At 56.9% G+C, this 27,455-nt stretch overlaps 1 protein-coding gene across 1 annotated transcript in view; it reads right to left on the reverse strand.

The window, feature by feature from the left end:
* Positions 1-10,028, reverse strand: part of TBX15 (T-box transcription factor 15) — a 98,079-nt gene extending 88,051 nt beyond the window's left edge. The window contains exon 1 of the mRNA XM_037389795.1: positions 9,827-10,028. Coding sequence (XP_037245692.1) covers positions 9,827-10,028 — 202 coding nt within the window. The remainder of the gene's footprint in view (positions 1-9,826) is intronic.
* Between the last annotated feature and the right edge of the window lie 17,427 nt (positions 10,029-27,455).

Here is a 27,455-nt window from a genome sequence, read left to right on the forward strand (position 1 = left end):
ATGGAGTAAACAGAATCACTATGTACGGAATAACGGGAGCAGTCTGACGGGGCAGTGTAGGCTTTCCGCCGCTCCGGCCGCGTTGCAGGGACCTGCATAGCAGAACTGTGATGGTACAGTCTTATGTGGGTAACACTCCCCAGCACTGAAGTCAATAACGTGACTGCTTTGCCGCTAGGCAGATGAAGAATTTGCTAGGGTTGTTTGATGGTAAATGAAGACTTTTTTTTTATTTGCTCCAAGGAGCCTGGCACAGGAAACCCCCAAATCCTACAATAATAAATCTGCTATTTATCTTTTAAATTCTGCAGCAAAATAAAAACCATTAGGCACCCACGGCCATGTGCTGGATTCTATATTTTCTCAGCTTCCTACAACCTTTCGGCATAAAAAGATCAAATTTTCTGAAGTAAAAAAACAACTCCTCAGTTTAAAAATAACAGCCTCGTTGCCTTGTATGGAGCACTGTTTTACTGTATTACACATTAAAAAGGCAGGAGCACTTAGAAATTGCAAAGACGGGCATAATCCAGAAACCTACATCTGACCCATCCTGATAGTGTTCATACCATGTACGCCATTTGCAGAAAAACTGAGGACCAGAGGAAAACATGATCCTTCCATAGCATAAAAATGATCATCCAGGCATTAACCTCACTGTCATGACTATTTTAACTCCTACAGACTGACACAGCATTCCAGCAGACAAAAAAGAAATCCCCATCCGTAAGTCAAAGCGATTCGGACCCTGGCAGCTGTGCTGAGGGGGAGGCAGTGCTTGGGTGACCACTGGCTGTTTAGGGCATCTCAGAGCAGAAATCAAGCTAGAGGTCAAGAGCAGAGCAATTACACATCCTTAATGACATTGAAAATAAAGTCACAAGAGCTGCACCTTTGCAAATCGGCCCCATCGAGGCCTTTGAAATGCAGATGCTCAGCCCCTCGCAGAATCAGGCCCTCCTTTAGCAGCTGCCTCCTCAGCGCGCTTCCATGCAGCCTTTGCATTACTGTATTTTGCAAAGTCATAGGACACTTCTAGTGTCTATGTTTTCTAATTCTGCAGATACCTGATAAATAAAGGAACAAACTCAGGGGCAATACACAGCTTTGCAAGAGGATACGTCAACTGAAAAATTAGGATTGCCAATCCCAATTAGAGCATGTTATTTTTTTACAAGTTAAGGCAGCAGCAGGGTCCAGTACAACCTCAAGGCCAAAGTCTGCTTTTACAAAAGCCAGTGGGAGTGTTTCCGTTCAGGTCTGAGGTACAAAGGATTGCTCTACAGGTATTCTACTGTTTTTTCACACAGAGAAGAAAGACTGCTTAAAGCACAATAAAAACACATTTGCATTTTTTCTGTGCGAAGTGCATCTATGTGCAAAGCCAAAAGAGGGATGACAGGACAGTGCTGGAATAATTTCTTCACCAAACTAAGTGAGGCTTGTAGAAGTGGTGACAATAACACCCATGAACATTTAATGACCGACCTTCAAATAGATGCTCTGAGCAGGATTGAGGACAATCTGATGTGGCAAGTAGGTGAAAAAAAACAGCCTGTCTGTGAATCTCTCTGTCTGTTCCCAAGATCTCTCCTTCCTCAGCAAACTCAGACTTACAGAACTATCTGCAGGCATTTCAGGCATAACATGAACAAGAACCTATCTTCGAAGACCCCCTAACCTGCTCATCATATGCACCATGCGTTTCTAAATGTTATGACGTGTTCTCCTTAGAATTATTTTCTGCATCCACACAGTCAGTCAGCATTTTTGGTATCTTATTTAGGGATACTGCTATTAACTGGGGCAGCTTCTTAAGAAGTCTATGGTGCACAGTTCTTCACTCTCATTAAAAGCAAAGGTGCTCTGGTGTCTCCGGTTTCCCGCTTAGTTTGTGGGTAGATTTCTGATTGGGGACTTCTCTATTTCCTGAAGCTCCTAAAAGTTGAGGCTTGGGTTTGTTAATTCATTGGTCATGGGAAAAAAGTTAATGCTAGCCAAGACTGCATCCAGTCCCTGAGTGAAGTCAAAGAACTGTAAGTCATTCATAATCACTCTGTGTGCCCTGGCTCACTGATTTTCAAACCATTTTTGCTGTGGCTGCGTTCATATAAATGGGCTGATTATTAATATGATTTGTGTCAGTTCTTAACCAGTTGCTGAAGTACTCTTTAAAAACGATAAATCGGTTCTTTTAAAGGCGATTGGCAACAATTTCTTCCCAAGCTCCTTTCCAAGAGCCACATGTGTGGACACGGCTGAGAGTGTCCATTTAACAATACCGGAAGATTTCCTTCCCAAAAAGCAAAAGCCTTAAGAAGAATGAGCAGGTGCAGATGCAGTGCAGTGAAACTGTCCCCTGGGGCAGGGACTGAGTTCTATCTACCATGCAAGAGTTTAGCTGAACTTTTTTTAAAAAAAATATATAGAGTGAATTGACCAAGAAAATACAGCTTCAGAAAAATGGAAACTTATTTATGAAATACTGCAGAACGTGGCAAAGAACTTTGAAGATGAAAAACTGGGAAGCAGTTTTGAATGTCCAAATGCTTGACCTCATTATTTTCTAAATTTAAATGTCTTAATTTTAAATTGCAAATTCATTTTACAATTTATTTTAACAATATTTTTAAATTCATTTAAACAAGGTGGTTTGGAGATCCATTTTTAAAATGGTTGCATAACTTAAAAATGTGAGCTAGTTTGATGATACAAAAATAAATATTTAAAGGTGGGCCAAAACCTAAGTTTTCCCATTTCTCAATAAAGGTTTTAAAAAAATAGCTTTTATGCAAGAAAACCTAAATGCCTCCTCATCACCTTCACTTTTTTTTCTGCTCAGTCCCCACATGAAAAATCCTCCTCTGAATTCCTCTTTTGCAAAAATACAGCAGACACTGGCAGCCCTCTGCCACAGGGCTGGACTCAGACAGTCCTTTCACCATCTTCACAACACTGTCAGATCAATAGCTCAAGTGAGCAAATGGCATATGTAAATATTATTGTAAATATTATTTTAACAAGTGCTTTTGTCACTTCTTGGATTGATTTACTGATTCATTGTTTTCTAATCTTGCAGAATACGCAATTAAAAGATGTCCCCGCCATGAATGTTGTTGCTAAAATTTGAATTGGCACTACACTTCCTCTCACAGTTTCAAAATTTCTTAATCTGCTTTCAAAGATATTTCAATTTCATTTTATCGTACCCCATGTTAGCTTCCCCTAGCCCTTCTTACCAATGCACACTACAGCTTTTACCACACGAAATGCAATGGCGTTGGATTTTGTAGCAGCAGATGCCTCGCAGGCAGAAAGGCTGGAACCATAACCTGTGTGAACTAGTGCTGGAAATAAGCAGCAACAAGCTACACCATTTTTTGTCTCTGAAAATCAAAATGGCTCAGTGCTGCTGCACAGTACTCTTTACTTGTAGAAACTTGAATAATAAGCCAGAAAAGCCAACTCTGTTGATGTCCCATTATGCAGAGCTGCTCCGGGCAGGATTAGGCACTGCTCGCGTTTCCCTGCACACCCAGGTGCCCACTGCAGCTCTACTGAAAGGAGCCAGGCAGCTGCCAGGCTGACAGACACTGACCATTTGCCTGTACACCCCCCCTGCCTTTGCTGACAGGGTTTAACCATAATGTCCCATCCCATTACTGCAAAGTCATTGTGCTGCTCAGGAGGATGTCAGACTGCTAAGAGCTAGCAAAAATCCTATGATTCCATCAACAGGCACTGGCAAGCTCAGCCTCTCCAGGAAACTCTGCTGATCTCTGAAACATTGTTAGTCTTAGAAGACTTAAGTTTCTTTCATTGAACTCGATTTTACATCACCGGTATAAACTACGGATTTCAATATGGACACTTGGGGTGATTTAAATCACACTTGAATAAATTTTACTTGCAACAGGAACTGATGTAAATGCCATATGAGCCAGTCTCCATATATCCAGGAATTTTCCGAGTGCTCTCAGACCAATTTTAGTGCATTTTTTAAACTAGTGTAAGCTTATTAATCTAGATCAGAAGGCAGGAAAAAAGATAACTTAACAAAAGCCACACACTTTGACCTTTGAAGACATAAGACTGCAAGCAAAGGTTCACACAGGAATCCAACTGATTAAAATAGGAGCAGTGATCTGTGTGAATAGAAGTGATTTAAGTGGTACCGCCTGTGTTGTAAAACAATGCAAGTGCTCTTTCCTGAATGTAGTGCTCTTTCCTGAATGTAGCGCTCTTGGAAGACAGCTTTCAACTTTTCCATCTGAAAAAAGCATCAGTTTTCCTTAAAGACAGATACAGATAAAGCAGGACACTTCTGCCCGAGGAGAGGCTAGCTGGGCTGATATTTGATATAAGCACTCAGTCCCAAGTGGGAGGAGGGAGAAATGATTGATGGTTTGTAAGGAATTACTTGACTTTTGCTTGTAACAGAAGCTTTTTGGATTCTCCCAAAGTTCTTGTCAAAGACAAGAAACGTCCTTTGAAACAGCAGCTTTCCCCTTCCCAGCAGATGGAATAAACCTGTGTAAAAAAAACCTGCAGGCTTAAAATACATATAAAAGAAAGAAGACGTTTGACACGCTGCCTTTTTTCAAATTCTCCGCTGTTCAGTAAGGTTTGTCTCTATTATTCTATTACCTGCCCCCTTAATACAACGTGAGCAATTCACCTCACTGCAGGAGGAGTTTCGCAAAGCCAGCAGCAGGAGTTCACCAGTGCGGTAAGATGCATATTGCCGCAGAGACAAATCCTTCTTGCTCTCTGTCTCCTCCGGCTCCAAGGTCAGAGTTGTATGAACTTGACTAAGGCAACCCTTTCCGAGCCCCCCAGGGCTCTCCTGGCTCTCATCTGGACAGCTCCATCTGCCTCCTGCAACCGCCTCCTCTGGGAAGGGCGAGAGCATTAGCTCTGCGGCCAGAGTACGGGCGAGCAGAGGAGTTACCAGGGGCAGATTTTCATGTTTCCTTCCATCGTATACACAAGGGAACAATGGATCCGAGCTCGATACTCCCTCTTTAGGAGGCGAACCGATGATCCAACAGGTGGAATGAATTCATACAACCCCAGTCACACACGCATTTGCTAGAAAGGCATCGCATCAATAAATCCCAGTCCCTAGCAATTCTGCCAAAGGCAAAGCTGACACTCTGTCTTACACCTCATTGTTACGGAGCACTGCTCATTGGCGAGCCTCAAGGACCGTGCAAAGGATGGTGTACAGCAATTCACCCTACCTCAGGAAAGAGATGAGAAAAAGTTCCCTGCCAGCTCTTGAAATCCTAGTTCCATCCACCCAGCACCCAAACAAAAGCTGAAGTGAGAAACTACATTTGGAACCAAATGAAGTCACTCCCTGATCAAGGTTTTAACAGCCGCTGCTCAAAAAATGGGACTTCATCAATATAAGCATTCGGAAGCAGTGGTAAATTATTATTAATATTATCAGTATTATTATCAGTATTATTATTAGCATTATTAGCATTTAATCCTGCATTATCAGTCCCGTTTCTCCCACTCTTAGAAACTGTTTGCCCCTGCGGAGGGGGGGTGGGCTGCAGAGCACAGAGGTGAGGGGCAGGTGCCCTGCGGGGGAGTGGGCTGGGATGGATGTCCCTGTGTCCCTGCAGCCTCCCGGGCCAGGCAGGAGAAACAACACGCCGTGGTAAAAGAGATGGTGGGTTTGTTCTTGCCAGCCACGGAAGGCTCTGTCAAGCTATCGGATCTTAAGCTTATGGATAAGCGGCTGTAACAAACACGTTGTAGGTCTTAAAATGTTTTTTTCTCGCGCCGCAAAGCCTCGCAGTAGTTCGTTAATGTAGCTTCAGAAAAACAGACGGAACGAAAAACAATTCGTAATGCAATGTCTTTGCGGGCTGGCAAAACAGAAAACACTCAACAATGTCCTGGTTTGGTTTGCTGGCCGTTGTTTGGGTTTTGGTTGGGTTTTTTTTCAACTGCTGTGTGCAGTTTTTACCATATGCAATCAAAAAGAAAGACGGGATGTGCGCTATGAGGCCAGCGCTGGCGAAATTCGTTTGCAGACTCGCCGGCGTGCTGCCTGGGGGGCCAGGCCGGTCCCACACCGAGCAGTGCCGGGTTTCTCAGCCGCACGTTTCGCTGTGCCGCCGCCGCGTCCCTCCGCGCAACGAGCCCGAGCGCCCGGGGCAGCGGCCGTGCGGGGGACCGCGGCCGCGGGGGATGCGCCCCCCGACACAACATGTAACCCGTGGTACCCCGCCCGGGGGGCCAGGGGCGCGCCTGCTCTGCCCGCGCTGCCCCGCGCCCCTGCGGTGGCAGAGGGAAGGGTGGACGACAGCCACGGCTGCAAACGATGGTAAATAACATATACATCAAGGGAGGCAACGCCTGGGCCCCCGTGACCTTTCCCGCTGCTCAGGTTTAATCTATAAATACCCAGGAGACACCCGAGCCCATTGTTTTGCTGCCCTCTGAAACCAAACCTGCCAAGGGGACGAGGGACGCCCGCCACCTTCCTCCTCCTCCTCCTCCTCCTCCTCCTCCTCCTCCCCGCGGCTCGGGAGCCGAGGGCCGAGGCGGCTGCGGGGCGGCTGCGTGGCGGCAGCGCCAGCCCTACCACCCCCGGCCCCACGGGTGGCGTGCCCTGCGTGGACGGGGCGGGAGGAAGGGGGAACAGCCGCCCTAACCCCCAACTCCTTTTCACAGCTTCGTGATTAAAACCCGCACGTGATTAAAATCCAGGTTTTATCCCCCTTTTAAACGAGTCTCGTAAAACAGCACATTAACTCCGGCGACAAGATTCATGGCTGGGACGTACCTAACGCGGGGGCGCGGGGGACACGTTTGACAGCCCGGGGGGGCTGTGCCCGCTGGCGTGTCACATCCTTCCACACGCCGCCCCCCGCCCGCCACCCCCCAGCCCACCGCCTCGCTGCCCCGGGAAGATGCGGCCGCGGGCCGGCTGTCCCGGGTACCGGGGGCCACGGGATGGGTAATATTGTCACCGAAGGGTTTGGGCACAGCTGGAAAACCCCACATAAGGGGTGACGCTTTAGCCAAAACGGGGCAACGACGCGCGCTGCCCCCCGCGACCCCCGAAGCTGCCGCACGGACCCGCACCGAGGGGACCGGAGCGGGGCCGCCCCGCCGACCCCCCCGCCGGGCACGGCCAAGGCGTGGGTGAGAAATCCCCGTCCCCATCTGCACGGGGAAGAGCTGCGGAACGGAGAGCGACCCCCCCCCCTCCCGCGGCCGGCGCTCGCTTCCCCGCGGCGGAGGGCTTCCAGCTCTGCGGGCCCTCCGGGTGGGAACCGAGGGGGTTTCTGCGAAGCGATCGATAAATCGGGCCAGATCGATTCACGTTATGACACCCCAAACCACCGCCTGATTTCCCAGTCCATCGCGGAGTGTGCGGGGCCGCCCGGTGCGCACCCCCGTACCGCTAGTATCCCCGGAGGAAGGAGCAGCCCCACGCTGCTCGAGGGCGGCCACTTGGAGTTTTGGTTTTGAACCTTTGGGACGCTATAAAAACTCCCTTCTCTAATTTTCTTTTTTTCGCGATATCGCTGGAGTTTTGTCAAGTTTAAAATACTTCAGGTGTAAAATGTTCTTAATTGGGTCTTGTAAAGATGGAATTTGGTGGCCATTATAGAGCCTCTAATCAATTCTCACCCGGCAGCAAAGGTACACCACCGAGGATTTAGGTTTAATGAAGTGACTGCGCAAATTACAGTCGCGGACTTTATTTAAAGTCTATCAACCTCCTAAAAAAATGATTTCTCAAACTGTTCTTGATTTCCTTTGCTTTATGAAAAACATCACGTTTGCTTTCTAAGGTTTCAGGCATCAGCAGCCATTCTCTCCCGCTCTCCAGTCTGGCGCAGGGGGAGTTTTCCAGGTTTTTTATTTCGAATTCATGGAGAAATGGGTAAAGTAAATTTCTAGACAGTTCAGAAATACATCCTACTGGGGCTAAAAACTAACGAAAAACGGTTCTCAAAAAAAAGACCAATGCACATATTTTACAAAGCGGATATTTTTTTTTGTTGTTTCGTTCGTTAGATTATTTTGAACGGGGGGGACTCGGAAAGCGTGAGCCATTTTTTTAGTGGTTGATATTTTCGATCGCTTCTGTCTCCTCTCCTTTACACCCGTCGTTCCGCTGGGAGGGAGCTCCCAGACAGCAGATTTTACCTACTTCTCCTTAGGATCCGCACCGGGAAAGGCTGCGGCTGCTACAAGCAAAGCGAAATGCGGTTCCTTGAGAGCGAAGCGGGACGAGGTCTGCGCAGTTCCTGGTCTTTCGCTCCCTTCAAAAACACTTAACAGATTTATTTTTTTATTTTTACGGCAGAGGGTTAGGGTTGGTTTTTTTTACATCTCCATCTCTAATTCTTTCTCCTTTTTTTTTGTTTATTTTTGAGGGTGTTTTTTATGCTGGGTTTCGGGCAGCTGATGCTTATTGATAGCGCGGGGAACGTCGAGCAAAAAAAAAAATTAAATAAAAAGGAAACAAAAAGTGTTTTCTTCTCCAAGTGCATCGGAGTGGACTTGGCGCCAGTGGAGGAAGTATCTGCCCTTTCTCTTATAGGATCGCGCCCAGAAATCGCTTGACACTTCCCCCCCATCCGAATACTAAAAGTAAAGAGAAATTACCTAAACCCGCTTTCCCCGCGCGCTGTCACCGTGCGAGCGGGGCCGCTCCCTCCACCCCAGCTGCAGGCGCCGGGGAGCGGGGCGCGGAGCGGGGGGGCGGCGGGGGCGGGGGGGCAGCCCGCCTTTGCGGGACAGTCGTTTTAGACCGGAGAGAAACAGCCGTGGGAGGGACAAGAGCTGACTGAGGGTTTCACTTGAGCCAAATGATCACTGCAAGCTACCGGTTCCCTTTTAAAACAAAAATAAATAACCAAATAAAAGTCTAAAATGAAAAGGACAAATGCCACGAGGGAAGTGTCGCCGTCCCTCTTCCCAAACACCGCGCAGCACACCGAGGGGCCGGTTCCCGGGAGGAGGCCCGACTCCGCGGACCCCCCGTCACCCGCTGGCCCAGCTCCCGGCTGAGCCCCTTTCGCTGCCCCGTCCCGCAGCCCCGGCGGGCCCGATCCTGGGGGAGGTGGCGGGAGGGAGGATCAGGCCCCCAGCCCCTCACTGCAGAGCTGAGCCCGGCCCGCGGGGGTCTCGGGTGGGAGCCCGCCGCGGGGCGCGGTGCGGAGCAGCGTGTCCCCATCGTTCGGCGGAGCCGGCGCCCCTCGCCTCGGCGCAATGCTGCTCTGGGGCGGCCGCCCCCTCCTCGCTCCCCGCCCCCCGAATCCCCGGCCAGGGCAGGCTCGGGGCTGTGGCCGGTGTCTCGGAAAGGCACACGGAAGAGGAGCGGGGGGGATCCCGTCCCGCGGACATGCGAGTGCCGTGCCCCACTCCTTTGCCCCCGACCCACACGGCACCCCCGCGATGGTCGGGAAGCGCCGGGGCAAGGCGAAACGCGTGCCCCGACACAGCCGGGAAGGACTACCGCGACCGGCGGGCAGGGAGAGGTAGGAGAGAGGGAGAAGGAGGAGCTGACTGGGCACGGCGTTCCCTCCCGGAGATCACGGAGTTGGCGGCGGGGAGGCACGGGGAGGGGGAAGTCGCAGTGAGTAGGAGAGAAGTCCCCGTAAACGGAAAAAAAAAATTAAAATAATTTAAAATTAAAATCCAAGGAATCTCCGCAAAAACTTCCCCCGCTTTTCCTCTACCCCCAGCCCCGGATGTTTCCCGGGAGCTGCTCCCCTGGCCGGCGCCGTTCTCCCGGCGGGGAGGGTGCGGGGCTGGGGGTCCCGGAGAGAAAAGGAGTGGCACTAACCGGGGTTGAGGTCCAGGCACTGAGTCGGGTCTTCGTTGTCCCCTAGCTGGCCATTGGGGCTGAGGCTCTCCATGGACAAATCCAGCCCCTTGTCCTCCCAGTCTCGCAGTTTCCTCTTTTTATTTGTCCCGATCAAGGCTTCTACCGAGAAAGCGTGCGCCCGGGAGCTGAGGGCCACCGCCGATCTTCGCCTCTCGCTCATCTTATCCCCCAGCCCGGACCCTCGGGCAGATGAGCGGCCAGTGGCTGGGAGCGCAGAGCCCGGGGACCAGCGGCAGAGCCTCTCGCCTTTCTCCCCCCACCCCTCCCAGCTGCACCCCCAGAAGAACCAGCCCTCACTCTCCCGAAGGCACTACATGAAGCTGCGGATACTCCGTAGGCAGAGCCGGGAGGGTGTGCTCAGCCCAGGTCCCCAGCACTTGCTCAGAGGGGCTGCAGGCTGGATTGCTTTTTTTTTTTTTTTTTTTTTTCCTTCCCTTCTCCCCTTTCCTTCTGTCTCTCTCTGATTGATCCAAACTTCTGGGATTTTTTTTTTTCCCTGCAAGAGTTAGGCAGGCTGCGTGCGCCTGTCAAGAAAAAAAAAAAAGAAAAAAAAAAAAGAAAAAAAAACACCAAAAAAACCCTGTCCCCGGCCAATAGGAGGGGGAGATCGGGAGAGACCCAAAAGCTGCGGCCCAATGGGGCGGGGAGGGAGACTCGGGCTTCGGAATTTTGGCCATCCAAGCCCGGAGCCCCGGCCGGAGAATTAACTGTTTGGAGAGCGGGGCGGCAGTGGGGAACTCGTAGCCCTAAATGCAGAGAGGTAACAACCCCCGCACTCGCCCCGCCGCACCCCGGCTCCCCGCGGCTGCTGCGAGCTCACCCCCACCCACGGCCCCCGGAGGGGCTTTTACCACCCGGGGGTGCCGGGTCAGGGCGTGTTTAAACGTCATTCACGCCGCGTTACTCGCGCTGCCGGCGGAATCGGTGCTCGGTCCGACGCCGGCACCGGCCTGGGGGGTGAAATGTCCCTTCCGAAAGACGCGTGTCCGTGGAGCGGCGGGGCTGCGTGGGAGGTGTTGGGCCGCGCAGAGGAACGCCGGCACCCCCGGGCAGGGACCCTCTCTTTAGGAAGGAGGAACTGTATTTTTTATAATTAGCTTTTTCCCTTTCCCGCTTCTTTTGGCCGCTTTAGCTACGGTGCAGCCCCCGGCCGGCTCCTGGCTGATACGCGGCAGTTTGCCCCGCTCGCTCTGCGCTCCCCCCACCGCCGGCGAGGCGGGTCCGCAGCTGCTCCCACGGTCGCGCGTGGAGCCGGGGGCTCGCCGTGACAAAGGAGCACGGGCTGCATTTGAAAAGGCGAAGGGAGACCGTGTGCTTTCGTTAGCTGATGGGAGCACGGAACAGGAGGTGAAGGCAAGCGAAACACCGGGCAGGGAAAATACACGGGGGAAAGCCGCCGGGAGTTAATTCGATCCCGAGGATCGAATACAGGTTCAAAATAATAAATAATTACAGAGTAAGGGAAGGAATTAATACGGATAGAGCCACGGTGGAAGAGCGGGAGAGGAATCACACGGATTTTCAGGAAGGGATTATTTCTGGCTGGTCTCTCCGATGCTCCCCAAGGCGCGGAGCTGCCTCCAGCAGCGCCGGGAGAGCGAGATTTTTTTTAGGCGAGGTTTTTCGATGGGGCTGGACACGAGTGAAAGGGATACACATACACACGACAACTCCTTTAGCTACCAGAGTGACCCCACGTTGCCTTTCATGCCCCCCTCCCCGGCCTAAAGCGCCGGCTCTGGCCGGCGTGACAGCAGCCCGCCGGGGTTCCCACGCACGGAGAGGGATTTGGGATGAAAACCCAGAAAGAAGCCGTTTCTTCGGGAAAACCCCGGGAAAAATTAAACTGTTATCTAGGCCGAGGAGCAGGTTTTGTGCTCCCTCATCACCCGCCCTACATCCCCTCACCACCACCACCCCGCGCCGCTCTTTTCCCCTCCCCTCTTGCACATCGCCTTTGACAGGTCGCCCGCCGAGGGCTCTGCGCCGGGCACAGCGGGGTGTCCTGTCCCTGTGTCCCCTCCCCGCACTTCCCCGGGGAGCAGCGCCGGGCCGGAGGCAGCGGCGGGGGCGTGGGGGAGCCGGCAGCGGGACTGAGCGGGGAGCGGGGACCCGGAGGGGGCACACGTCTTGCCGGCGGGGTCCCCCGGTTCTGTGTCCTTTCCCCGGTGAAGGAATGTCTCCCAAATAATTTAACAAAAATAAAATAAATTTCCCTATTCCCGAAAGCCTCGGAAACACTCGTCTGGGAGAGAGACACCGAGGAAAGCTTTTAAAGAAGCTGGAGGGAGACTTTAGAAAGAGAGCCCAAGAAAACAGAGAATTATTTATAGCGCTTTAGCGAGAGGAAATGGTGTTGGAAAGGCAGGGCGTTTTAAACGAAATTTGGGGGCTGATGTAAGAGCTTAGAAATACGTTTTCCACCCAGTTAAGTGTGGGTTTACGGGTCGGCAGTTTAAAGCAACCTCGACCCCTTTCGGGTCCCTCACCGAGGGTCTTCCCGCGCTGCCCCCGAGGTCTGAGGGCCGGCTCAGACCCCCCGCGCCCGGCCCTGGCAGCGGGACGCAGCCCCGGCAGCAGCGAGCAGAACCGCGGCGGAGCTCCCACGCCAGCCCGGCCCCGAACAGCCAGACCCCCGGGAGCAGACCCTTCTGACAGGGACGGGACGGCCGCTCCCCGCCGGGGCCCGGAGCGGTGGCCGGCGGCGGGGGGCTGGACACACACACACACACCCCACCGCCTCCGGCCGCTGCTCTCCGCCCTCCCCGCCGCTCCGGCGGTGCCCGGGAGGTTTAGCGCAGCTCGTCTCTCGCCCTCCCTCTGCCCGTCCTCGCCGGGCGGTGCAAAAGCTAGAAACACAAAAACACAAAGGCACCGCTGCTCCTCGGGGCGAGCGGGGGGCAAGGGCAGCCCCTGCAGCGACCCACGGCCCCGCGCACACGAGGCTGCGCCGGGGAGAAAGCGGAGGGATGGGGCTGTGGGGGAGGGCGAGGGGAGCCAACGCTGCCCCCTCGCAGGGATCTCGGAGGGGGACTCACCCAGAGAAACCCACGCTCCTCAAGCCGGGGGATGGGATTTCGATTTAGCTTTTTTTTCGCACCAAAACTCGCTGAGCAAAAAGGCACCCGCGCTGCGCCGCCGGTCCCCGCGCCAGGGCGGTGCGGGGGCTCCTCGGCCCCCGGTCCCCGGTCCCCGCCACGCGTGGCGTGAGCCTGGAGCCGGCCGGGGCCGAACCTGGATTCCGATCCCACTCTGACCCCCGGCCGCCAGAGATGAATGCGTCCCTTTGCCTGGTCTTTATTCCAGACCCTTATTCGCAGGGGTAGCTCCCATTAAATCCAGGAAACTGTTCCCTGGAATAAAGTGGCAGGAACAAGGGTCGCAGGGCCAGGCCCCGGGGTTTATAAAGAAATCATTCACTCCTGCTTTCCAGTTGTCGCAGAGCGAGCCTGAAAATATTTGTTTATGTATGGAAATATTTGGAAAAAAGAGAAATAAGGGGAGCCGGCAGCGGGGCGGGAGTGCTGTCCAGATGTGCTGCTCGCAGGGGCTGAGCCCAGCCACTTCCAAACCCTGCTCCACAGCAAGGAAAACCTTCCCGAAGGTCCTTCAGCCAGACCTAGCCCGGGGATTATTATTTTTTTTTTAGTTAGTAATTGAAAACAATGTTAAAACTAGTCAGCGGGTGCGGGCTGAAGGCTGTCTGATAACGTCAGCGAGTGATTTACTGGACTTTAATGCGACGTCGATTATCTTTTAAAACGGGCCGGCGGATCCCGAGGCTGGCGCTCTCCTAAGGGGCGAGTTTAAGCCAACGCGAGTCGCCGCTTGGAAACTGGAGCGAGGTGATGTTCCCGGGCTGCGCGGGGTCACTTACTGTGACTGCGGAAAAAAATACGCCTGCAATTTATTTTTATGGTCTGCACAAACGGTATTGTTGCGTATTATAAACTAATTCATAATTATACCCCTATTATGCCGTCGATTCGTTCCCCCCCCACCCCCCTTCCCCCGGTTTTCTCAGGCTTTGAGAATTGAACCACCGCAAAATATTTACAGTCTCAAGTGTTTTTAAATGGGCTTTGTTTGTGTTTTACAGAATAAAAATCTCTATTAGTGTTTAAACAAACACCATGCCAGTCTCTTAAGCCTTCCAGATGTTTGCAATAAAATGTCAGGTTTTGCCTTTGGGACTCGAAATAAAATTTAACTACCTTCACCCTGTAATTATTCTCTTAGCTCTCCCTTCCTAAATTTATCTGCTTTCTATCAGGAGAGAGAGAAAAAAACCTGATTATACACTTGGACTATAAAAAACAGCCAGTACTTTCCCTCCATTTCATCAGGACTTCTCCCCCGCTCGGTTCGGCACCGCAGACCAAGGCGCATACGTTATTTCTGCCTCCCTCGTTTTCGGGGCGGCAGAAGGAGCCCAGGCAGAGCAGAAACGCATCGGCAGGTTTCCTGGGCTTAAGGCAACAAAATACCCCGTGTCTACGGGCCTGTGTCCCCCCCCGCCACCCCCTTCAGCCCCATCCCGGCCCCGGTGTTCCCGGAGGGGAGGCGAATCGGGAACTTAAATTGTCCCTGAACTTCCTCCAGCTCCGGGCGTCGCTTCTTCGCAGGCACTAACCAGACCTGCCTGCATTTCGGAGCCTCCCCGTGGAGCTGTTTGGAAATAGGCAATTAGGAGGAATAATTCAAACAAAGCAGGTTCCCCCCGCAAACAAAAAGACAAACTCCCGGCTAGAGACCCTTCTGCTTCTGCAGCTACCAACTTGGAAGGCAGGCGGGGTTAAAAGCCATGCATTTTGTATTTACCACGCCAAACTTCAGAACAACCTGGAACGATAAAGCGGGGTCTAGATGGTCTCTTGCTTCGTTTGCCGCCTACAAACCCACTTCTCCTGGCTCTTAGCAGGGTGGCGGAGGCTCTGCAGCTTTCCGCTTTCGCTGCTTGCGTAAAACCCGCAGATACACTCGGGCGCGCTCGGTCTGCTCCCCGCTCCCTGTGCGGGGCAGTCCCCGGGCACAGCCTGGGGGGCGCGCCTCCCTCCGGGGACACCCCCTGCACACCCACGGGTGCCCCGGGACCCGCTCGCGGCTGCTCTCGCCGCCCGCTGTTTTTAGAATATTTGTATTTTCCCCCCTCCTCCTCGGGGAGAAACCTGCCTCGGGAGATTTCCCTTGCGCTGAGGTCTCTGCTGACAGGTGAATCACCGTGGTGCAGCCCGCGGGTGGCGAGGCAGCCCCACGCAGGACAGAGGCTGGCAAGCCCACCGGAGAGCAGGTCTCCCCCCAGAGAGGCTGCGCTCCGCTCGGCTCCGAGGAGGAGAAGGATGTGGAGGAAAAGGTGTCCAAATCAGCCCTGCCAGCCTGCCCATAGCTCACCACCCGCCACGCTGCCTCCCTGAGAGCCGCCCAGGGAGAGGGGGTAAAGCGAGACGAGGTGGCTCACACGGGAAGGCTGGTGCCGCGGGGAGGGGGGGGCTGGCCTCCGCCCCCCCGGCCCCAGCGCGCTCCCCCGGTCCCAGGAGCAGTGGGTCGCGAGTTTTTCCTCGGGGTCTCCTTTTTCCTGCCCCCGTTTGCAGGTGGACTCGAGGGTGGTGTTTGCCGGCGGGATGGGACCGAAATCTCCAAGCGGTTCTTGGGTCTGGGGTTGTTTTTTTTTCCAAGAAAATCCCTGCGGGATTTCCGAGGAAATCCAGAAGGTCAGGGGACCTCGCAAAGAGCCGGGACAAGCCGGCAGCGGGGCCGTATCTAGCCAAGCTCTAGGACAGAAGCTTTTGACCAGGTTCACGGTCACAGCCAGGGCACATGAGCCCGGCCCGGGGAGGCTGCCCGCCGCCGAGGCCACCAGCATCTCCCGGAGGCTGCCGGGCTCAGCCCTGTCGGCACCGCTGCTGCCCCGAGCCAGCACCGGGCGGCGGATGCCCCCGTTACCGGCCTGGAGCACCGGGGAAGCCGGGGCCCGCGTGGGGCAGCCCATGCACGAGTCCCGGCGGGGACGGTCTGTCTAAAAGTTGCCTGTCCCCAGCCGGCCGCCCGGCTCCGCTTTTCCACCGGGAAGGAAAGGGCAATGAGTTTCGCGCCACCAGCAAACAGCGTTTACACGGCGGTGCAACGAAGAGCTACTCCTTGGCAGATTGTCGCCGCTAGTATAATGTGGGGTAGGCTGAGGGGTTTGAAGTTTGGGGTTTTTTGGTTTTTTTTCCCCAGCCCCAATGCAACCATCGGCTCCAAGACCCGCAGGACTGAATGTGCTGAGGGTTTTGAAGTTTTGGGGGGTGTGTGGTTTTTTGTTTGATTTTTTGCCCCAGCCCCAGTGCAATCATCGGTTCCAAAACCCGCTGGAGTGTGCTGAGGGTTTTAAAGTTTTTTGGTGTGTTTTTTTTTGTTGTTGTTTGTTTGTTTGTTTGTTTTGTGATTTCCTACACACACACACACACACACACACACACACCAGCCTCATGCAGCCCTCGGCTCCCGAACCCGTAGGACTGAGTGTGCGATTTGGGGCTTTCACCCGCACCCGGGGCCCACGGAACCTCGCAGCTGCCCCAGTTGGAGGAAAGCCGGGTTGGGAAGGAGGAGCTGGAGCGACCAAATGTGGTTTCACCTTCCTCCGGTCCAGGCGGGACCCACAGGGCAGCCACGCTCCCCCCTTGTCGCCCCCTTGTCCCCACACCTCGCACACACCGAAAACGCGGCGTCCCCCAGAAAACGCTGCGAGTCTTGCACACACAAGGGTTCTCGTATGGGGCACTGCAGGCGCACAACCGGCCCCTTGTTACCCAGCCGGGATCCAAACTCCGCTTTTCCAGGGAAGAAAGCCGAGCTGCGCACAGCATTTCAATGTGTGTTCAGTCAAAAAAATAAATATAAGGTGATTTTTTTTCTCTCTCTTCAAGGCACAGCTCTTTGAACCAAGAGAGGTCTGTGCGCTCCCCTACCTCAGACATGGTGTGTTATACTGTAAACAATCCGGTTTAGGGCCGATCCTAAAGCGCAGCAGACTTTAATGGGACTATTCAAAAATGCGGTGGCTGCGGGATGCGCTCACCCTGCTATCGCAACCTGGCGTTTATCGCGCCTTGCTATCGGGCACCACCACAAAGGCAGGAGAGCGATTCCCGGCCTCCACGGAGGGCAAAGGCCGTGGCATAGCCCGGGAGCTCCAAACACGGCTTATTTCCCCCACGAGAAAGACAGCTGCGGTGCAAAGCAAGCACGCCAGAGACCCGGCTCGGGTCCCCACGAAGCAGCCGGGGGTCGTCGGGGCCCGGCCCGGGCTCCCATTCTGCATCCCAGACCTCGCCCGCTCTTGCTCCGCGCCCGGAATTTACCTACATGTATTATTGAGCAAGCTTTTTACTCGTTTCTAATAGTCTTTCACTATTTTCTGCTAACCAAAAGAGCTGCCGGGGACTGGTCTATCTCCGGGTGACGGTTTGGGCTGTCCCGGGAGGATCTGCTCCCGGTGCCTGCGGTCACCCTTGCCGTGCGCCCTGTCCGCCCCGCAGGGCTTTTTCCCGGTTGGAAGAAGGAAACCTCGGGAGCCAAGGGAGGGCACCGGGCGATGCCGTGGGGCACACCCTGCTCCAGCTGAACCTTCATCCCTCCATCGGCGCAGCTTCCCGGCTCTCCACAGCCCATCCCGGTAATTCCCTTGCTGGGGAACCTACAAAGATACACACACACCCGCGCCTCGGTGCTGGCTGCTTTCCTGTCGGGGTCACTTTCTATCACGATATTGATACGACAAACGCATTTATCTTCTCTCTCCATGCCCCGGAGGAGACGTGGCCAGGCAGCCGCGATACCGCGACCCCAGCCGCGTGGGCGATGCTTCCCTCGCCTCAAGGCCTCTCCCTGTCGTCGTGCTCCCCCCCCCCTCCCCCGCCCCCCGGCGTGTCCCTGTCGCGGGGACACACACACGGAGTCGTCCGGGGTCAAGCGAACGGCGTGTGCCATCCCCGGAGGAGGAGTGCGAGGGCCGAGCCTGCAGCCCACCCCCGGGGAGCAGAGAGCCCACTCCGTAGCGCTTTCGGGGCTGGGGCGGCGAGGCCGGGATCCGGGCCGGGGTAGGGGGAGGGTGTCGGGGACCGGGAAGGGGACCGGCGGGATCGGGACGCCAGAGCTTTCCCGCCCGCCGTGGGACAGCCCCCCCCGCGCCTTCTCCCGCAACGTCGCCTTTCAGGCTCCCGCAGCACAACATTTTGAGGGTGGGGGTACGTGAGGGGGGGTTGCAGCGGCCAGCCCCCGCCCGCAGGGGCCGAACGGCAGCGCCATGCCCGCAGCAGGGGAGCGCGGAGCCCCCCGGGGCCAGGGCCGGCAGCCCGGCGGCGCTTCCCGGGGCTGCCCGGCGCGGGCGCAGCACCGGGAGGTTTCGTGTGAAACAGCGCGGGCGGCTCAGCCGCAGCGGGCTCCAGCTTTGGACGGAGCTTTTGCCCGCACCGCTCGCAGCAGGCGGCGGCTCCCGGCCGGCACGGCACGGCCCGGCTGCGGGGCAGCTCGGCCGGGCGAGGCGGGAGCGGGATGCGGCGCGGACGACAGCTCGCCCACGGGAAACAGCAAAGCCAGTGCCGAGCGGGATCCGGCAGCTCAGCGCAGATCGGGGAGTGGAGCGGCTTCACCTCCTCGGGGGTGAGCAGCCCAGCGGGGGAGGGGGAGGGACCCGCTGCGGGGGTCGGGCCCGCTGCCCGTGCGGGGGGTGGGGGGCAAGCCGCCTGCATCCCGCCGTTCTGTCGTGCGTGGGTGGCGGGCGGGCAAATAAGTATTCCTGGCTCGGGGCTGCAGTCAGGCGGGACCAGCGTGACGAGAGAGGCCGCGCAGCAACCAGACAAAGCCAGCCTGTGCCACACTGCAGCCGCGCTCGGGGAGCAGCGGTTCTGCCTTCGGAAAACAGCAGCAACAACAACAGCAAAAAAACCAACCCGCTCACCCCCTCAAAAAAGAAAAAACCCCACAATACCAATTAAGAGCTCATCTGAGTGTGACTGCTTGTTTGGCAGAGCCTGACCAGAACCTGGAGGCTTTCCCCTCGCCGGCACGCACACTGCCCCCCGTCTCCTGCCTCCCTGTCGGTGCGACAAGCGTCCCGCACCGGGACGTGCCGCCGCGGGAACGCGCCGCAAGCCACCAGGACGAGCCTCAGGCCGTGGGTGTCCCCACATTCCCTCCGGGGACACACACACACATGCGCAAGGGGGACATTTGTGGCCTCTTTTGAAAATAGCAGGGCCGAGCAACAGCCTCAGAGTCCAAAATGCCCCCGTAGCAATCCTGACGGGAAGTTTTCTTCTTTACAGATGTCCTCTCGAGATCCCCCTGTGCCTTGATAATCCTGCCCCGCCGCATTTGCTCGTTCTGCGTTGATGTGGTTTCTCCTCTTGCCTTTCAGGATTATAAAAACCTCTCCCTTCCTCTCTTTTCCCTCTAAAGCCGGGTTTCAGAGGAATGTTGGCTAAACCTCATCTGCTGCTTTCTTTCCCCTGTGATGGCAAATTCGGCGTCATTTGTGGACTTGCCCAATGCAAACATTGCATTAAGAAGTATTTCAAGGCATTTTATTGTTGCTCTGCAGCCCTTTGATGTGGTCTATAGGCACCAATTGTTGATGTCTCCCTGTGACTCCTCAGTGTCAGCATCTCGTTTCTGTCGCTACTCCTTCCTCCCCCCGATCATTGCTCCCCTGTTAAAAATACGGGGTTTGAACGGTCGCCACAGATCCCGTCACCTCACCCGCGGATCACTGCGGTCCCATTTCCCAGGGGAGAGCCACTTCCAGCGGTACCGGGCTGCCCCCTCTCCTGCAGACCACAGCTTTCCCCACCCGCGGCTCCCGACCCGAGGCTGCGGTGTGAGGCGGCCGCACGCTGGCCGCCAGCCGGCAGGTCTCTTTCTGTCGCCCGCGGACACCTCGCCTTCTCGCTGCCTGTCCCCGCACCCCTGGATTGCGGGGCTCCCTGCGGAGGAGGCAGCGGGACGCTCCGGTCGCGGGGCCGCCCGGGTGGTGACACGCCAGCCCCCGCGGGAGCCCAGCCTGTGGGGACGTGTCTGCCCTGCGCTGCCCGGACGCTGTCACCAGCGACCGGCGGCCGGAGCCGTCTGGCCCTTTGCAGCAGCGGGATGGCAGCCAGCTCTCCGTGGTCCCGGTGGCCCGCGGGAGCCCAGGAGGCCTTACACCGAAATCCTGCTGGCAGCGGCTGCTGGGGGTCCGTCTGCAGGCGCGCCGGGGGAGAAGGGCGCATCCTCCGCGCACCCCGAGCCTCAGGCACGGCAGAAGCAGAGCTCCCTCTGGCGCGGGCACCCGGGGGGCGAGGGGGGAGGGGCAGGTTCTGGAAACACCCCCACGGGGGGCACGACGTGCTCCCGAGGGAGCTACCTCACGCTTTGCGTGGGCTGTAGGGACAGCGGGCTGACCCGAGTCGGTACCTCGGCATGGAAGAGCCAGGCAGCAGCAGTGATTGCCCAGCAAAGAGCATCACTCCACTCGCGGTCAGCGCCGGGTTCAACACAACCCGCGCCGGGAATAGGGCGCTGCTTGTTTTTCAGTGGGAGAGTGACAGGGTCAGGGTCTCTCGGGTCCCCCTGTCCGCCCCCACCCCCCCCCGCATTTGATTTTCTTTAGCAAAATGAACACCCGATCTGCGCGCGGGTGCGTCTCTCCCGGGAGCCAAGCCCCTTAGGCAGGTGGCTGTGGCTCGGTCAGGGAGGGGGGCAGCCCGAAGAGCCCCCTCCGCCCCCGCCCCGCCCCACGCCCTCCCGGGGAGGCAGCTGGTGGCATGTGGCTCCCGTCCGGGCCCTCCTAGCACTGCCGCTGCCATCACCGCGGGCCCGGCGGCGGCCGTGGCCTTAGGGACCGGGATGCCGGTCCAGGCACCCCCGGGCAGGGGGCAGTGGAGGAGAGAGAACTGCCCCCACTCCGGCGAGCGCAGGCACCGGGTCGGGTTGGCTTTGGTAACGCCACCCCGCGCCCACTGAGCTGGGAGGGTTGCAAGACACGCGAGGCTGGTGGGCATTGTCTGGGGCGAGCCATTTTGGGGGAGCGCGCAAAGAGGGTTGGCCATGCACCAGCGAAAGCAGAGCCTCCCCCCAGTCTCCCGTCTTCTCCGAGGAAAAGGGGTCGGGACCCCCTGCCACGCCGGGTCCTGGCTCTCGCCACGTCCCCCCACCCCCAGCCGCGCTTGTAACAGCTCCTGGGCTCCTGGCAAGCCGCTGCCTGCGCGCCTCTCCCCGTGGCATCGCGCCTCTCCGCCAGCCCCGGGCAGGCGCAGGAAAGGGAAGGTCCCCTCGCAAGCTGCAGCCAGCCCCCATGTGCACTGGCAGAGATTTTTCCCTTGTGAACGAGCGGGGATGTAAAACTAGCCCTGAGCAGATGTTCCGGCAAGCGGCTAGCTTGGAGGGGAGCCCCCCCGCCCCCCGCCGCTCATTCCTGCGCTCCCGGCGCTCGCTGCCGCCCCCCGGGCCCTCCCCGCGCTGCCCGATGACCTCATCCCCTGCATGTTTGCCATTACGCTCTCAGTTACCCAAGCTTTTCTTTTTTTTCCTCCCCCCCCCCCCCCTTTTTTTTTCAAAAATTAAAAAATATAAATTGCTGCTTTGTGAGATCAAAGTAACGATTTCTGGTGCATCTGGAAACTGGAGGAAAAAATTGGAGCAGCAACAGTTGCAGAACTTCAAAGTGTTTTTTAACAATGATTTTTCTCCTTCCTCTCCTCCCCAATCTTTCGAGCATCAGATAAAGACAATGGGCTCCGTGGCTGTTTTCCAAAGAAATAACCTGCCTAAAGGGCCGTACAAAACCTCGAGTAGACAGGAAACACCTTACACGGCTTTCTTCTTTCCAACAAATAGAAATAATACGAGACTCGCCTTTCGACTAGCCCCAATCCCGTCGCTACTTAAACGGCGTCTGAGGGCTGTGTTATAACGTGTAGGGAAACGAGTTTCAGGCTCGGGCTGCCACTAAGTCTTTATTCTTTTATAGAGGCTTCTAACAACCCAGCACATGCCCCGTATAACGCAGCAGCCGAGTGTAACCCAATAACTTGTAGGGAAGGGGCAGCGGGCGGCGGCGAGAGGAAGATTTCCCCAGCAGACGCCCTCGGGCTGACGGGGGGATGTGCAGGTCCCGGGAGCGGCAGAGAAGCGTTTGTGTCCCGTTTGCTAGGAGGGATATTCCTGCCCGGGCACCCTCGGGATCACAGATCCCAAGAAGGGAGAAGAGAGCGGGCGGGGAAACCGCGCTCTCCTCAAGCCATTCTCCCCGCCGGGATCTCTTCTTCGGGAGCTCGGTGGCCCTCAGTGCCACCTCTTTCGTGTTTCCAAAGAGAAATACCCGTGACGTTTACCATGTCCCCGTGTCCCTTCAAGCCCGTGGGTCCTAAGGCCGGGGCGATGCCCGCAGAGAAAGCCGGAGGCCGAAAAGGGCGAGCCCCTGGCGGCGGCGGCTCTGGTGGCTTCACCCCTGCGCTCCTGACCCTGTCCCTCCCCCGCACTTGTCCCTTTTGGCCCCTTAACGACTTCAGGGCCGCTCCTTTGAACTTGGAGCAGCGGAGAAGAAACCCCCATGTGCTGGGCGGTCTCCTGCGACAGGGAGAAAACCGTCGCGACTCTTCTGTGTCAGGAGACGTAGCTGGAGCCCCGGGAACAGAAACATTCGCCAAGTGTTGGAAGTTAATGGATAGGCATATGAAAGCGGAGAGGGAGAAGGAATGACCGGGGAGCGGCGGAGGGGGAACCGCAGCGCTTTACTCCCTGCTCGGGAGAGCAGCTCCGAGTCTCTCCTCCAGCACCGGCAAAGGCCGAGCAGGGTCACCGGGAGCCAGCAAGCAGCTCGCAGCCGGGGGCAGGGACTCCGGGCCTTTGGCCGCAGCTCTGCCCCCGAGGCGATCCTTCCCCTCCCAAAGCTTGTGGCGCCGGTGGCGGAGCTGCGCGACCCTCAGCGCCGCTTCGCGGCCGCGGCCCCGCCCGCCGCCCACCCCGCGGCCCGGGGCACCCGGCGGAGGCCCCGCCGGCAGATGCGACACGGCTGGGTCACACCTTCCTCCCCCCGCCCCGGCACCGGGCTTGCGGGTCGGCCTGCGCCGTGCAAGATCTTACGAGACCCGCTTTTATTGTAGCTGCATCTTCTCAGGCTTCCGAATCAGAGTCCAACCCCCCCCCCCCCCCCCCCCCCCCCCCGGCAACCCCGGCGTTCTGATTTTTAAACGGCGGACGCCGTCTGGCCGGTGTTGGTGTTAAGGCGATTTGCAAAGATTTCCAAGCTCCCTATCCCCTCTTTTAGGTTTCACGACCGATCGATCCCCCACGAGTCGGTTCCCAGGTTTGCGCGGCGCGTCCCATAAGCAACGCTTCCAAGGCCTTTTCGTTTTAACCTCGGCACTGGAAAACAGCGCAGCGACCCCCGCCCCCGCCCCGGGAGGAACAGGGCACACAAGCGCCGGAGCCCCGCTGGAGAGGAGACACCTCGGGGCCCCACGCGATGCATGGAGCCCTGGTGTCCCACCACTCTGGGGGCTCCCAGGACCTCGGCTGTGCAGCACAAATCCCTCCGCTGCGCGGCCGCGAACCCCTGAACCGCCAGGAGGGCTCGACCCTGCAGCCTTGCCATGCTCGATGCAAATACGCATCGTAAAGGGCTCCCGAGCAAACGTTTCGGGGCCGGGATCTCCGCAGCTGCAGAGCTTCCCCCTCCTCTTTCACGGCTCAACGCCGAGAGGCTCGTCCTTTCGGAGAGCACCTTTCCTTCAGCGTGCTGCCATTTCCCAAAGTTATGTCTGCCTAGAGAATGGAGCTGGCTTGGCGTGATCCGAGATTTCAAAACTGTTCGTCTCCCGTTTGCGACGGCAGCTACATCATAGAAAAGGGGGAAATAGCAGGGGGCGAAATGACTTCAGAAATCAGCTCGTGATTATTTCTGGAGAAAAAAAACCCCAAACCCAACAATAAACCGGTAACCTATTACGAATGCGCCTAGAAGACGACGAACGCTATCCCTTTGCACACAAAACGAGTTGACACCTCGTTTACACGCTGGCGCGGCTCGGGAGCTTTTTACGGGGCTAATGTTCGTGTATATAAATGTAAATAGAAATACATTTCCTTCAAAGAAGCCTTCTGAATTTTGGCTGCTGTGACCGGGTTTGGGGGCCTTCGCTGTTCAGGAGGGAGACGGGTCTTTCTTTGTCTCATCACTCAAATAAGAACAACGGGGGGATTCCGCCCAGGAAACCCACCCAAAACAAACTGGCAAAGGACTGCATATAGACTTTACTTACTGGTTTGATCCAGGTTGCCTCTCCCAGTACCCCACAGGTAGATAGACGGATAGACAGATGGACAGACGGGCGGGCAGGGGCACGGACAGATTTTGCAAGTTAGGAAAGGAGCCTGAGCTCAGCCTGGAAAGGGGTGGCACAGTTCAGAGAGTGGAGTTCACTCGGATTTATTTATTTATTTGGATGGAAGCATATATCGCTTTTGCAGGCACTGCCTCGCACGAAATAAACCCGCACCGACACTTCCCTGTCAGGTTCAGAGGAAGGAGGAGAACGCGGAGTAAACTCTTCCTGAGCAGCTGAAGATAAAAACCACAGCCCAGCCAAGGCGGCCTGGCAGCTCCGGCACAGCACAAAGGGGTCACAACCAGGGGCTACACCACTCAGTACTCACCCCCTCTGCCTTGCCAGCGGGTCGTGTGGAGACCAGAGACTACAGCTCTAGATGCCTTCAAAGAGCAACTAGGCACGGCCATGGTGGCCTAAGGCAGCTCCACGCACCCCGGACGCTTCCACGCACGCTCCCGCGGCGGGACACGCAGCGTGGGAGGCAGGCGGGCCCCGGGGTGCGCTCGGGATGGCGTGGGGAGCCCTGGCAGCCCCCTGCTCGCCCGGGGCCCGAGTGCGGTGGGGGCAGCTTGGCGGGGAGCCGGCGGCGTGATTTGGTGCCGGCGGCGGGGTTCCCCAAACGGCTCCCAGGCGGGGACCCCCGGCTCCATCGGGACAGGCTGCCCCCCCCGCCCCCCGCCTTCCCCCCTGCGGGGCATGCCCGCACCGCCCGCCAGACCTCGCGTTAGCAGCCACTGCCTGCCCCCACAGCTCTCCCGGCTTTACATCTACCTTCCTCCTCTTTATTTCCCCCCCCCCCCTTTCTAGTTGTTTTTTCTTTCTCTCTGCATTATTTTTTTTTTCTCACACGGGATCCTAACTTTCATTCTTGATCTGTTTGCTACGGCCACTGATAGCTTTGTGCTATTTTCAGCGAGAGCAATAACGATTTCCCAGGGCACTTTTAGCTGTCTTAACCATAGACTCGCTTCCTCGGAATCCGCTTTAAAGTGCATTTGCCCGAGACTTAGTTTAATCTCTCTGCCCAAATAGATCTCCCAAACCACCCTACACCACTGCAGAGTCTTAGAATGTGGAAGGAGTCAAATACATATAAATATGCCTTTCCCGGCTCAAAGCTGCCCAGCTCGCAAGAATTAGGGGGAAAAAACTAAACCATATGTGTACGACGCCACATTCCGTATTGCACTATAAGATAAAGAGCTTTGCAGCACCGATTCAATGGAAATCATTAAAAAGAAAGCCCAGGAAGATTATATCCGTATTTGGGAGGCAAATGCTTGTTTAGAAAACGTATTTCGGGCACAACACGCTTCGTGAAAATTGGCGAGGCACAACGCGAATCGCTGATGTAGGCGCCTGAAATAAAAGAGGGAGGAACGGCACCCGGCGGGGCTGAGCCCTGGGACCGCGGGTCCCGCTGGCGTGAGCACCGGGGGAGTGGGGGAGAGGGGCCGGCGGTGAGGTGCTACCCCCTCGGCTCCGGCCCCTGCTGCCCCCGCGGGGCGACCGGCGGGACCCGCCGGGCTTTGCCAGAAGAATAAAAACTGACCAGCGGGATTTAGCTAAGGCAAGCGACGCTGTGCCCTGCAGGGAACGGTGCCGGCCGCTCAAGGCTTCACTTCTCGAAACCTATCAACTCTCTAACTGTTTTCTGTTTCCTTTGCTCCCCTAAACTGGTTTTCGTCCTAGGGAAGTTGCCCTAATTTTCCCCACTGAGATGCTTGAAAAGAAAAGAGCACTGCTGCCCGCCGCTGCCGCCCCCCGCCTCCCCCCCGCACATCCGTGGGGTATTTCCAGGCCAACCTGGGGTTAACCTCGCTCATCCCGGAGCTCGCACTGCGGCAGTGCTGCATGCCGGGGCGCTCGGCACCTCGCACGTGTACTCCCGCCTCGGCGAAACGCGCTCGCTTTGGCCAAAGTAGGATGCAGGCAATCACTGCCTTGCTTTAAGCTCCCCCGAAAGCCCCCGGACGGGGACAAGTTGTGCCCACCCACGAGCGTGAGGCCCGAGGAGGCCGGCAGAGGCGGAGGGCTCCGGGCTGGCCCCGCGCCCCCAGCCTGCTCCCGGCGCTGGAAGACTGGCGGGGCTCCGACCCCGCGGGGATGCAGGGCCACGCCAGGTTTAGTATCGCACTGCAAATCTGCAAGAGGCTCAGGGTTGGGATACACGGCCAGGATCGGACGTGGCTTTCCAAACCCTACGTCTCTGCTTTTGTTTGGAAGGCAGATGGAGCCAGCCGCGGCAGGGCCGGCGGGGAACCAGTAAAGCCAAGAGGAAAAGGTCGCGTATCGGAGCTTGGGCTGCAACAACACAAGCCGGGCGTCTCAGCCTGCCGAGGCATTCATCCTGCCCTGGCTGCGATCAGCAGGATCAGGTGTATTTTGCCCTGTCGATCCTATTGACCTCGCTTGAAAACAAAGTAATGAAAAGGTTTCTCGGGCGGTGCAGCACGCTTCTCCCCCTTTCCCCATGTTACGGAGGGGACGACTCGGGCCAGTCTTCGGCTCGTTTCGAGTTTATCGCGTTTAGGGAAGCGGGGAGGGCTTAGCAAGTAACTCTCGATGAGCAGATCTGATCGTGCCCGCACAGCACCCTCCCGAATGCTTTCAAACCACTCGGACACTGAAAGCAGCCCCAGCCCCCGGCTAGCTTGAATAATCGCCGGGAGAGGGGCTGGAGTCCCCCTCGCATGCCCTGGGGGGCTTCCCGACCCCGAAGGTGGGGCAGGGTATTATGCTCCGTTTTCTGCTCTGAAATTTACGGAAGGGGCGAGGAAAGAGCCCTTCGGGATGCCAAGATCTCGGGATGGCCTCGGCTGCCGGGGCTCTGCTCCGTGCAGTAAGCAAGCATCGCCCCAGAGGGAGGGAGGAGGAGGAGAAGGGGCTCGGAAAGGCGGTACGGAACTTGAGCGTCAAGACGCCTCCTGTTCTTGGGTTTCGGTGTTTGGTTGGTTGGTTATTTTACATTTGGGAGGGCTCGGTGGGTGCCCTGATGCCACGGGGGAGCCCGGGGCCACAGCCCAGCCCCGGTGCGGAGCCGCGCAGCGCCGCGGCACGAAGCTGCTGGGAGACCTGTATTCACCCCGCAAATACCGGGCTCCCTCCCCGCGGGAATCAGTTTAAATTTGGAAGCCTTGGGCTGCACCTCCTGGTACCCACGGAGCCCGGCGCCGGCCCTCCCGCCGCGGACAGAGCAGCGAGACACATGCAGAAGCAGCAGTGGGCTGCGT

Source organism: Falco rusticolus, chromosome 5 (assembly GCF_015220075.1).
Source record: "Falco rusticolus isolate bFalRus1 chromosome 5, bFalRus1.pri, whole genome shotgun sequence".
Classification (NCBI taxonomy): domain Eukaryota; kingdom Metazoa; phylum Chordata; class Aves; order Falconiformes; family Falconidae; genus Falco; species Falco rusticolus.